We start from the raw sequence: 13,761 nt of genomic DNA on the forward strand, positions 1-13,761 counted from the left end.
TCTTTTTGTTGGGATGGGGAACAAGTAACATCGCAGTGCGATAGCGAAGGATAAAGAGGGTGAGTGAGTGATACAAAAAGCAGAAATTAAAATTTACTACAGATTCGCTGCAAACTACGAGCGCTTCAAGAGCATTGACAACGACGGGAGTTTGCGTGCCGAGCGAAAGTTGGCAACAGTTGAGCACCGAGTGGTCCAGTTGAATGGTTGTTTATCCTGTAGGTATTTATTTCTATAGCCATGCAACTTTGCAGCTGGGAAGTTGAGTTTATGCTTAAATGGGCGACTTTTTCGCATAAAAAAATAAATAGAAGAGTCGTTCACGTGGTCGCTAAAAACGATAGTGGAAAGTTTATTTATGTCGGATGATAGTTTTCAGCATAATTAAATGTTTATTAAAATCTAAGGATTTTCCTTTGAGCTACTAATATTTACATAGGGTAAATGTCAGCTTCAGCAACCAAAATTTAAACGTTAATTTCACTTTATTTTCGAATCAAAACACTTCGCAGATTTTTTTAACTTCCAAATTCCAAATTCAAAATAAATAACATTTCATTTTAACCTAGGTGCTCCAGTTACTACACTAACTTACCAGCCTTAATTGTTATGATATATATCTAAGTGTTTATACATTGTTCCTGCCTTGGCGATTCAGTATTTTAAACAGGATTTTAAACCTGCATGTCAGTATTACAATTGAAATCTTAAAACTAAAATCTAAAACTAAATCTTATCCAAAGGGAATTATTCGTTGCAACGATTTTTGCTGAAATTATTAATTATTTTGTTGGACATTTGTTCTAAAGTCTCATCATTCGAAATTCTATGTACCTCGATAGTACTGTACCAGGGAGGCAACTTCAAAATCATCTTCAGAACTTTGTTCTGAATCCTTTGAAGTGCTTTTTTCCTGGTAGTGCAACAACAAGACCATATTGGCACAGCGTAAAGCATGGCCAGTCTAAAAACTTGTTTAAATATTACAAATTTATTCGTCACGTAAAGTTTGGATTTCCTGTTTATAAGAGGATACAAACATTTTATTTATTTGTTACATTTGGCTTGAATGCCCTCAATGTGATCTTTAAAAGTTAATTTTTGCTCAAGTATTTATTATTATTTATTTATCTTTATTAGGGAGGCTTTCAGCCTTGGGCTGGTTCGCCTCCACTTTTGCTCAAGTATTAATCCACAATATTTCACTTGGTTAGACCAGGAAATTGGAATTCCGTTCATAGTGACTATGTGACTACAACTAGGTTTCAAAAACGAAGCTCTAGGCTTATGTGGAAATATTATAAGTTGAGTTTTGGAAGCGTTGGGAGAAATCTTCCATTTTTGTAAATAAGAAGAGAAAATATCTAAACTTTTCGGCAGTCTGCTCTTAAGAGATGAACTAGCCTATAGCTGAAAATCTCTCTGATCGCGCACGGACAGAACTTTTCCTACGTTGTGTTTACGGATGTATGAATAAAATACACAGTTTGCTTGACCGTCCTGCCATGGCGGAGGTATTCGAGATACTACTCTATTTATTGATAGTGTATAGGGATACAATACAACACACAGCAGAGGACGTTTGCACAAACACTCTCTAATAAAGAAAAAAAAAAAAAAATGCGGTCTGCTGCAAATAACACGAAGACTTCTTCCTTTAGCGGAAATGCCTGTGTCATCAGCGAACAAAGATTTGTGGCAACCCTGAGGCAAATCAGGGAGGTCCGAAGTGAAAATGTTGTACAATATAGGCCCAAGAATGCTACCCTGAGGAACTACTGCTCTAACAGGTAGCCGATTAGATTTGGAATTTTGATAATTTACCTGCAGAGTTCTGCCAGTTAAATAATTTTGAGCTAATTTCATAATATAAAGTGGAAAATTAAACTTTTTCAATTTAGCAATCAAACCTTCATGCCAAACACTGTCGAATGCTTTTTCTATGTCTAGAAGAGCAACTCCAGTTGAGTGGCCTTCAGATTTGTTTGAACGAATTGAATTGGTAACTCTTAAGAGTTGATGAGTAGTTGAATGCTCATGGCGAAATCCAAACTGCTCATCTGCAAAAATTGAGTTTGTATTGATGTGAAGCATCATTCTATTCAGAATTATTTTTTCAAAAAGTATTGAAGAAAGCAAACTTATTGGACGGTAGAGGGTGGCCAGCAAACCGGGAAAACCGGGAATTCCGGGAAATATCCGGGAATTTGACAAGTAACTGGGAAAACCCGGGAATTCGATGAGAGAACCGGGAAGAATAGATTAACCATGCCGTAAGAACATCAGAATTTCAGAATAAACCATAAAAAACAGAGTGATTCTTTATCTCATAAATGTGTAACTCTATTTGCTGCATAATTTTCGTCCGCTTCTTTTTTTTAGAATTTAATCACTCAGCAATATTTTAAATTGATTTTTGTTGTTCAAATTTAGATGTAAAAGGCATGGGCCTTAAAAGAATATATTAAAGATGCTGGATTTTGGAAACAAATATTTGTTAAAACCGAAACTGAACTATTCTTTTCCGAGGTTTGAATATTACGCTATTTAAAATGCTCATGATATGAATTCCAGAATTAACTTGGAATTCTGTTCTGAATGATCATGGAATTCTTCTGAAATTAACCAGAAAACACTCCACGTAATAATTACCGTTGATTTTTTTAATTTCCTTGAAACCCCTTCTAAGAATTTGATTAGAATCTTTCTCAGAATTCCCTTGAACCTATTAGGAGACTTTTGAAATTCTTTTAATTTTTTTTCTTTTAACTCTTTTTAAAACAGCAAAAGTATTTCGAAATTTTGTTTGGAAACCCCTTGGAGTATTTAAAAAAAATTCTTGCTAATTATCAGCATTTTTTTGCAGTTAACTTTGTTGGAGCTCTGTGATGAATCGTCCGCACTAGGTTGAAATTATCGCCAGAACACTCATAGAACCCTCCAAATTCATCTAACAATTTATAAGGACTGCATATCAATATTCGTTTGAAATCAACGCCTTGAATACTTTTTAATTTTACAAAAAAATCCAGGGTTTGTCTGCAAGATTCTATAGGTTGTTCTGTAATTTGTTACAACCATTTAAATGCTTCCAAGCCTCAGAGTCTTGACAATTATGATTCAACAACTCATAAGTATGATTTTTTCTTTCAAATCTGTAATCTTGATTTTTTTTGAAAATCTCACATTTTATTTATTTTTTCTACGAATCTTGAATCACGAGAATTGTTATTCATCACTTATTTTGAATAAAAGTTCTAATTTCAGACCCTACACAAATTTCAAAGCCTCGGAGTCTTGAAAATCTTGTCAAATCAATTGTTTTTTTTTTATCCTTTAAGTAAATAACCTTTCAGTAATATTCTTCAATTGGACGTAGGTATTAAATAGAAAACCATTAGTTTCACGTTGAGCGAGTTACAACTTCAGTAGGTTTTACATATTTTTTCGTGTTTAACGTTGTACATCAGCGCGAGTACTCTTATTCTCATTTGTATTAAGCATTTTTTTCTGGAACAGTTTTTAAATTAAATCTTATATTTTTTCACAATTATGTCTTATAACATTTCCATCCAGATAGCATTTGGCCGAGTGACTTTATTCTCTGTTGCTCAATAAATTCTAGGGTTTTTGAAATGTGATGATGTATCGAGCATAAAAGTGATAAAAACTGATGTTTTAAAGTATCTCGAAAGATCAATGATTTGTTTTGAATACATTAAGTAATTCATAGAGTTGAATTTATACTTTCAACTTTAACAAATACCTTAAGTAATTTTGCTCTTATTTTTCCCACAAATAACCTCCGAAAATTTACATTTGGTCACGTTTTAAAAATGCGTAAATTTTCGTTTTTTGTTGAATATTAACAACTGGGAAATTTTTAAGATTTGAACCGGAAATCTCAAAATGAAAATTCACTGGCCACCCTGACGGTAGCTAGAAGCTTCAACTAGATTTTTATCCGGCTTCAAAATTGGAACAACTTTTGTATTTTTCCATTTATTAGGAAAGTATGCCTAATGGAAACATCTGTTAAATAATTTTACCAAGAAAGACAAGGTACTCACTGGGAGTTTTTTGATGAGGATATAGAAAATTCCATCATCACCTGGAGCTTTCATATTTTGAAACTTTTTAGTTATAGACCTTACATCATCCAAATCAGTCAAATCATCAAAAATATTTTCCCGAGAGAAAATATTCAGAAAATCCCGAGCAACCTGATTCGCAATAGGACTAGTAAGCCCCAAACTGGAATTATGGGAACTCCCGAATTGCTTAGCAAATTTCTGAGCTTTTTCCAAATTTGTGATCAAAATTTTACCAACTTCTTTAAGCGCTGGAAAAGGCTTTTGATTTTTTTTTCAAAATTTTTGTGAGTTTCCAAAGGGGTTTGGAACTCGGGTCTAATTTGAAACATTATTTTCAAAAGTTTTGTTCCTCAGGGCAGAGAATCGCTTTTTAATTTGTTTGAGCAAATCCCGCCAGATAACTTTCATGGCAGGATCGCGTGTTCTTTGATATTGTCTCCTACGGACATTTTTAAGGCGTATCAAGAGCTGAAGATCGTCGTCTATTATAATTGAATCGAATTTAACCTCGCATTTTGGTACTGAGGCAGCTCTTGCTTCAACTAGAGAAGTAGTCAGAGATTCAAGAGCAAGATTAATTTCATCTTTGGTTTGCAAAGGAATGTTTGGATCGAAGTTATATTCCATAAATGTTTGATAATGCTCGCAATCAGTACTATGTTAATTGAAAGTAGAGCTGTTGGGATTAGAAATTATTTCTTGGGATAATTCAAAAGTTACTGGAAGGTGATCAGAACCGAAGTCAGCATGGGTAACCAATTGGCTGCAAAGTCGACATGAATCAGTTAAGACCAAATCAATAGTTGAGGGATTTCTTGCTTAAGAAAAGCATGTTGGGCTGTTTGGATATTGAATAGTGTAATAACCTGCAGAATAATCATCAATCAGAATATTACCATTGAAAATGCTTTGAGCATTATTCCATGAACGGTGTTTTGCATTAAAATCACCAATAATGAAAAATTAGACCTATGACCGGTACTTTTCTGATGGTCACCCTTGAGAAAAATCTTTTGCTGTCCAACGCATTGGGATGGTAAACAGGCAGCTATAAAAGCAAATTTTGTTTCAACAGAAACTCCCAAAGCTTCAAAAATGTTGGTTTCAAATGAAGAAAGAATTTTATGTTTGATTCGTCTATGAACAATGATGGCAACGCCACCACAGGGTCCATCAAGACGATCATTTCTTTAAATGGAATAATTTGCGTCCCTTTTAACCTTATGGTCAGGTTTAAGGAACGTTTCAGTTATAACAGCAATATGCACGTTATGAACTCTCAAAAAGTAAAAAAAGCTCGAGCATTCCAATTTAAAATATTTAATGATTTAAAATCCATTACTGAATTTCGAAGCCATGACCATTTTGTTCGCAAATTTTACCCCAGTTTAAATAGCATCAAACATGGAGTTAGATTTAAGCATATCAGTAATCATTTCAATTAATGATTTCTGTAAAAATTCCATTTCTAATTTCCGTTACAATTACGTTGGCTAGTATTTGGATTTCTACCCGCTGCAATAGCAGCATAAGCAGCTCCATTTACTCGCTGAACATTGTTAGCAGTGAGATGAGTAGGTATAGATGAAGAATTTGAAGCAGGGGAGATATTTGTACCTACGGGTACGAATGTAGGTGATCGATGTGAACAGCAGAGGAATGTGTACCTGGTCGGGAACGTAATTTCCTACCTGTCGCTTAGAACGAGATTGTAGGATAGCTTTGCACCTTACATGCCCAACAATTGGATTTGTGGTTTTCACCACAATTTGAACATTTGAATTTTTTAGGATCTTCCTTCACAGGACGTCCTTTGCGTGAGAGGAATCACCACAATTCATGCATTTAGCTGGCATGTAGCAATTTTTAGTTCCGTGACCCCATCCCTGGCACTTACGGCACTGAGTGAGGTTTTGGAAATTTCCTCCAGTCTTCCTGAAGTGTTCCCACTTCACTCGGACATGGAGCATAAGGCTAGCATTTTCCAAGGCCTTAAGGTTGTTTAGTTCACTAGACTTGAAGTGAACTAAATAAAAATCATTAGAAATCCCGTTGCACGAAACATCAGGATGGGATTTCATTTTACATTGTGATTACTTGGAGTGGCACAACTCCAAGTAATTTTGCCAGTTCATCTTTGATCTGATCCACTGGGCAGTCCTTTCATGACAACCTTGAACAGACGTTCAGTTTTGGTGTCGTAAGTAAACAATTTGTGATGCTTCTTAGTAAGATACTTGAGAAGACATTTAAATCCGTCCAAGGTTTCAGCCAATACACGGCATTCACCCCGACGTCCAATTTGTAGTGAAAACTTAACTTTCACGAGAGAGAGAAGGATTAGTATTTTCCATTTAATTCCACTACTTTATTTGCTTATCCTTGACAGATACGCGTATTTCGTCTACAATGTGCAGACTTCTTCAGTGTCTTGTACTAATACTCGAGTAACAGTACAAGACACTGAAGAAGTCTGCACATTGTCAAGGATAAGCAAATAAAGTAGTGGAATTAAATGGAAAATACTAATCCTTCTCTCTCTCATTATACAGGTATTCCACTAAGACGCCCACATTCGCCAGGATTTAACTTTCACGAAATTCAAAAGTTCCATGCGAAGAGCATGGAAATCGGTAGTGGTTATCACAATAGGGGGAATCTTTTCCTTCTTGGCATTAAGCCGGGAAAGTTTACTAGAATTTTTCTTGGATGATGGATCAAGGGGGATCAAGAGTTTGCCCTTAGGTGCCATGGCGGCAGTAAATTTTTATCCAAATCGACTTCCAAGCAGATTACTATAAGAATGTGAAGGATCGAAGAGAAATTTTCCAAATCGATATCCAAGAAGGATTACCTCGGGTAGGGTCCAAACAAGGATCGAAGAGGAATAAGAGTTGAACAAGGTAGAAATTTTACAGGTTGAGCACTGAAAGCACTTCCTTCAGCAAAAAGCAAATAGATCCGCACGGCAAGAGAGCACGATGCGGACTGACTTCGCAGAAATATTTTTCTATTCATTATGAGAGAAAGTAGGCCTCTAAACAAAACCGAAAGGTCAAGTTTTGTGGAATTTTAAGATTGACTTTTTGCCAAAATGACTTAGAATAAAAATTTTAAAACGATATTTTGTTTAACGTGTTTTTGTGAAAAGGCAAACTTGCAATGTTTGAAAAATCAAAGTTCAGCCATTTTTTTACGAATTTCAAATCGATTGGCGCTATTGACAACTGCAGACTTTAGAAATTCATACAGTAACTTACTTACTTACTTAAGGGTCCTGTGCACCACCAGCGGTGCAAAGGGCCAACGTGAAAGACTTCCATCATGGGCGGCTGCTCGCTTTTGCCTTGACCGGGCCCAGGTCACATTCCAATCGACTTGCTTAATTTCCTTATTGAGGCTCCGCCGCCATGAGCCCCTGGGTCTGTCTCTGCTGCGATGTCCTGCCGGATTCCGGCGCTTGCTTGCAGATTTCGTTTCCGCCCCGTCGAAGTGTGTGGCCGACCCACCTCCACTTTCGCTCTCGAATTTCTGTTGCTATCGGCTTGTGATGACATCGACGACGGAGCTCGGCATTCGAGATCCAGTTGTGAGGCCACCAGGCAAGAATTATATACCGCAGACATCGGTTGATGAAGACCTGCAGCTTTTGAATGTTCTCCGCTGATACACACCACGTCTCGCTGGCGTATAACAACACAGATTTCACGTTCGAGTTGAAAAATTCGGATTTTGGTGCGTTGACTTATCTGGTTGGATCTCCATACGTTTCGTAAACTCGCAAAGGCAGCCCTAGCCTTCTTGATTCGTGCACCTATGTCACTCTTGGTCCCGCCGTCCGACGCTATTTGGCTGCCAAGATATTGGAAGCTTTCGACCTTTTCCACTGCTTGCCCCGCTACCGTAAAGTTGGAAGGGTTGCCCGTGTTGATATCCAACGATTTGGTCTTGTTGACGTTGATGGTGCGACCCACCGCAGAGGAGCGTTCGGCTAGGTCATTGAGCTTACTCTGCATATCAGAGCGCCGTTGTGCTAGTAGAGCAACATCATCAGCCAAATCGAAGTCGTTGAGATGCTCCATGGTGATAGGCTGCCAAAGCAGCCCACGGTTCGGTACACGGTCAAGGCTCACAGATTCTCGTGATTGAGACGGCCGAAAACTTGTTCGTAGTCAATGAATAACAAATAAAGGGACTCTTGGAATTCATTGACCTGCTCCAAGATGATGCGGAGCGTGACAATATGGTCCACACAAGATCTTCCGGCACGGAATGCTGCCTGCTGCCGTCGGAGAGTCGCGTCAATTTTCTCCTGTATCCGATTCAGGATAACTTTGCACAGAACTTTGAGAACAATACACAGTAACATGATGCCTCGCCAATTGTCGCACACAGTCAGATCCCCTTTCTTTGGGACCTTCATTCAGTATCAATAGATTTAAAATCTTTCGATAAATTGCTGAGCAATGATTTTTCAAACATTGCCAATTTGCTGTAACACATTTTACTGGAGGCATCGTGTTTGGAGTGTTAAGAAATGGAAAAATATTTCTCTAGATTTTTGATTTTATTTCTCAATATTTGTTAGAAAAATAAAATCGTTATTTGTGAACCTAAAACTTCTTAGTCAACGAGCTTTGGAAAGTGCATTTTTCGAATTGAACTGCAAAAGTATGCGGGCTGAGACTAGAACTGGGTGTTATCGTATTTTTTCTCCTGTCTCTCCCCCTCATGAACCCCTTCTTCATTGTTAAGCGTCGTCACGTTCTGGCAGCCATGGTCTGGCAATGGGATTAAGTAAATCGATTTTTGGAAACTCATTTAGGTAAATGCGAGTGTGTCTGGGATTATGTGCGGGACCGAGAAGCGTGAGGTAAAATATTACACCAGAGCAAATTGGTTTGCATTCTCATCACTGAAAAGGTGAAAATTCTTGCAGATTAAAAGCAGGCACGAGAAGAAAAAAAAACCAATCAAATTCCACAGCCAACCCTTGAAAAGTTTTCACTTATTTTCATCCTGTTCAAGCCACTCCACCTCTTGCATTTTTTTAATTTTTCATAATTGTTTTTCTTTTGCTCTCTCTACATTTTTTTTCAGAAAGCATATTCCAGTGTCATCCGGAGTGAATCACTGCGAGAAGTGCAACTCTTCGGCTTCCTGGCGAAAATAAAAAGCAGCGAGGAAATACACCCAAAAACAACTGCGAGTGAGAAAAACTAGCTAAGCGATGAGAAAATAAAGTTGTTATACCTCTCGTCTGCCGGTAGTGGTTCTGTTTAACGACTCTGCAAATAAGCAAAAAAGTGTAGCATTGGACAAAAAGCTGGAGCAGATTTTTTTTCGGCACGAAATTATGAAACCTAGCCATAGTTTGGTTGCCGAGACGTAGGTGGAGGAAGAAGTGAAAAGCATCGGATGCTGCAAAATCCTACTCACTTTGTGAAAGTGCAGCGCTCGGTCTACGTGAGTGAGAGCGAAAAAATTCATTGTTTGTTAGTGTTTTCCCGTGATTTTTTTTTTGTCTCTGCCCGTTGGTGGCAAAGTGGAAGTCCCGTGTGGGGTTCCAGTGCGACTGGAGGCACACTTCAATAATCGTCCTTTTGGTCCCCGTCGGCTGCTGCTGCAGAAGTGACAGAAACCTCGGCAGCATCATCCGGTGAAACCTGAGCTGAATGCGTTCGAAGTTCTGCGAAAGTGCAGCAGGCCAACAACAACAGCAGCAGCAGCAAGGACGATGACGATGAGAAAAGGACACAACGAAAAACGGAGCTGCTGCTGGTGGCACCGACAACGACGACCGACAAACATGGGGATTATTAAAATAACATTTTTGCTGGCCTGTTCGGTTGCATCGACAATGTTCGGATTAGCAAAAGGTGAGTGGTTAAAGCGGGGGCGTTTTTTTTTGTGTTTTCTAGACCTAGGGAGTTGGTTTTTGTGCTGAGGCATGTTGGGGTGGATTATTATTCCTAAAGCACGGGAGCAGATGATCACAGGAAATGTTTTTAAATGTATCTGCTCAATCTGTTCAATAACAGGAGGAAGATTATCAAAACATCATTGGATTAGTTTTCTGTTTTCTGGGGAGGCCTAGAGTAGACCTGAAAGCAGGCAGCCCGGGATGGAAGTCTATCACGTAGGCCCAACTGAAGGTGCACAGGATACTTGAGTAACTGAAACTAGACTCGTGCGCTAGGGTATCAATGAAAATGATTATCTTGAATTTTCAAAACCGACCATTAGAGACATAATGTCGGTTTGCTACGCCCTTGGCAAATCATGAAAATTGAACCTTTTTCTTAGTTGTTTAAATCAGTTCGAAGAAAAGCAAAGCAATTTATATGTTTATACGGTGTCCAATTTAAGCCTCAAAATCTTGAATATTGTTTGACCCTGCATTACCTACCTGTATATTAAATTAGTTAAGCGAATTTCGTAGAAATTCGAAGAACTTTTCAAAACTTCGTAGAATCAAGGAGTTTTATAAAAGTTCAGGGAACTTCGCAGATAGTCTGCCAGCTGTATGAACCTCAGCAAACTTTGTAGGAGTTCGGGAAGTTCCATAGATGCTTAAGGAAGCAACCTTCTTAGAACTTCAGGGATTTTTTGAACTTCCTGTAAGTTTTGGGAACTTTGTTTCGACCATATGCTCAGGAAAATTTGAACGAAATTTAGGTGTCTTCCTGTATGTTTGGAATTGGTACCTTCATGACCTGAGATCTTGGTCAAATTTATAAAGCAAGGAAAAAAATGATTATGAACCATGGATGAAATTCAGGGAACATTGTAGATGTTAAGGGAACAACTTATACGTTGTAAGAAATACGTGCATGTTCAGAAATTTTTATAGGAAATCGAAGTTTGTGTAAGCTATGGGCAAATCGTAGAAATTAACACAACTTTCCAGAATTTGGCAGTGATTACCTCTCACCCCAGTAGGCCTGGGTTCAATCCCAGTCGGCGCCGCCGGGATGTTCTGAGGCATAACATCTCTGATCACGTCTTCCTTTGGATGGGAAGTAAAGCCGTTGGTCCCCGGTTCATGAGCTGATGGGTCGATAGGTAGGGTCCAGGTGTGGTAGTTGCCTTCCTGGCACGTCGGTAGCATTGGTGCTCAGCACGGAAAACAAGATCGACGGAAAAAACAAACCAAAGGAAAAAAAAAAAAAAGAATTTGGCCGAACTTCTCACAAATTCAGGATACTTCATAAAGGCTCAGGGAACTTTGGATAAGTTTGTTGCAAATTTTCCGGTACAGGTAGAGCAATTTACCGATAGCGAATCTCAAAGCAAACACTAGAAACAAATGCACCCACTCTAACCAAAACATTCTAAGGTGGATTTATGTACTCCCACGACCCATTATAATTTTCCCACTTTTGGATGTTTTACCCTTTTTTTTGACATTTGGACATTTTACCTCTGATTAATCGGAAATCACTTTTTTCACCTGCACTGAGGTGGTTTTGGAAAAACATAGCTTCATAGTTGATTAGTTACTTCAAGACCTTATTTCTATATTTCCAATGGTTTTTTTTTTATAATTACAAAGTTTTGGTTACTTAATCTAGTACTTCAATAGTCTAATGAGTGAAGAGCGATATGTAACGGTGAGAGTAAGCGATCCCGATCCAAATTGGTTGTTATTATGTATCTTTCTATCGTGCGCTCGGGGTGGCTTAAGCTCATGCGCGCGAAAGGGACAAATGTATTGTCGCGTGGGTGAGTTTCCTGTTCTGTGAGAATGTTTATCGTCGGTCGCGTGCTTCGAGTAGATGTCAGCGTTATTACGTTTTCGTTCTTAGTCAATCGTTCTGGTTGTGGGAATATCGTATCTTATCTTTCTTTATTAAAAAGACTTTCAGCCATCGGCTGGTTCATCTCTGCGTGGGAATATGATAGGCATGCAGTTAGGATGGTCATAGTCACTTGTTCGTTCTGAGGCAATAAATTAGCCTTTCGAAATCTCAAGTGTGAAATGACGATGATTGTCTTTGGTGTTAGGATATTGATTTTAGAAAATGTTGTTTAACGCTTGAAATGGATTGTTGGGAATTGCAAACATGCATTTTGTGAATTTGGGTCGATCGGGTCTTAACATTAATGTCTTTTGAAATTTACTGTCAAGGGATATTCTTGTCTGGTCATGACTTGGTCGGTTTTGTGGTAACGTAATTTGCATGATTAATTGAAATTGAAAAAGATAAGGTTTGTACCTTACACTGTTCGTGACCGATTTGCCACACCGTGGCCTTGATTCGCTCTCGTCGAGTGCTATTCAACGGTCTCACGTGTGCCTCCTTCGTCGGTATCCCGCAACTTAATCGCCACGAAACTCTTCCAGCCACAGATTTCGGCACGTCTAATTCACCGAACCACACATACAGGTAGGGAAAAAGATAAGATGCTCGGCAAATGGATTCGATCCGATTAGATCCTGTCTGTGATAATAGCTTGAGTCGGCAATGGACCCTGCCGAATCGAGTCACGCACGTCCTCTCGTCCTCGCACTCAAGGGCAGGGGCTGATCGGATGACGGGTTGAGGGTACCGTGAATGGCTCTCTGAACTAGTACCGCGCAGTTTTCCTCATCGTGCTGCGATGGCTGTTCGAGAAGGCACACAATGCTAGCTCCACCTACGCGATCCTGCTGGATTGATAGGTGTCTTGATCGTGAGGGCGTACCAAGGGTACCAGTCTCTGGATGAGTGGTCAATGGCCCGTATTGATTGGCACTTCCTGAACAAGCTGCCTGCGTTTTCCAATGGGTTGCTCAGCCAGCGTTTTTCTGTAGTCTGCTATTTTTCACTCACACACTTACAACCAACGCAAAACAAACACATGCGGTGTAAGCGACAGCTGTATAATATGCAATACATCTGCAAAGTTCGTATGTGTTGTTCAAGTTTGTTATGTGCCATAAATTTATAGACCAGTTAAGAGGGTACTGTCAAATTTGTGAAATCCCACAGTGGAAACATTTGATGTCAGTCCCGTGGCGTTTTCCGACGGCAGTCGTGGAAGGAACAAAATGGCGTCTCCACGTTCACGACCCTGGATCGACACCCGACAATGGCGTCGTGCAAGTGTTAAGAGAATACGTGGCTCAGAATGAAGGATCGATCGTTGATTTCTCGTTGCTGGCACGGTGATCTTGTTCACCCACTCGCTAATGCACTGCGATGTTCAGATGGGGACAGCTAAATTAATTTATTCAAAAAAATAAGTTAGATTTTTGATTTTAATGATAATAAGAACCACCCTAGAATTCAGTGTCATACAAATGAGGGCATAACTATAAGGAACAACTTTGTAGAAGAGACTTTTAGTCTAAAGTTTCAATTTCAGGCTCAAAACATATCATTCCACCTAAGAGATGAACTAGCCTCAGGCTAAAAATCTCTAAAATAAAGAAAAAAAAAAAAAAAAATATCATTCCACCTAAATCTGCATTCTGGACCACTGTGCAATGTACTAATGTTCGTGCAACTTCTCTTACGTTTCTTAAATTTGCATAAGCCCCTCGGAAAATTGCTGAAGTTTTCGGCAATTGCCTGAGTTTCTCGGAACTCATTTAAAATTTCAGCGATTTCCTTGAAATTTATTGATCTGATCTGATTGTCCTGATGTTCTCGGAGTTTCCTAAAGTTCTCTCAATTCTCTT

The 13,761-nt window shown here is 38.8% G+C and overlaps 1 protein-coding gene across 1 annotated transcript in view; it reads left to right on the forward strand.

The window, feature by feature from the left end:
* LOC135702374 (uncharacterized) overlaps positions 1-13,761 on the forward strand; it is a 422,075-nt gene that overhangs the window by 57,893 nt on the left and 350,421 nt on the right. Inside the window, exon 2 of the mRNA XM_065223407.1 lies at positions 9,195-9,973. Within this exon, the coding sequence (XP_065079479.1) occupies positions 9,832-9,973 (142 nt within the window). The 5' untranslated portion in view covers positions 9,195-9,831. The remainder of the gene's footprint in view (positions 1-9,194; positions 9,974-13,761) is intronic.

Source organism: Ochlerotatus camptorhynchus, unplaced genomic scaffold (assembly GCF_037179485.1).
Source record: "Ochlerotatus camptorhynchus isolate MF236.1 unplaced genomic scaffold, CSIRO-AGI_Acam_v1.1 ptg000017l, whole genome shotgun sequence".
NCBI lineage: Eukaryota > Metazoa > Arthropoda > Insecta > Diptera > Culicidae > Ochlerotatus > Ochlerotatus camptorhynchus.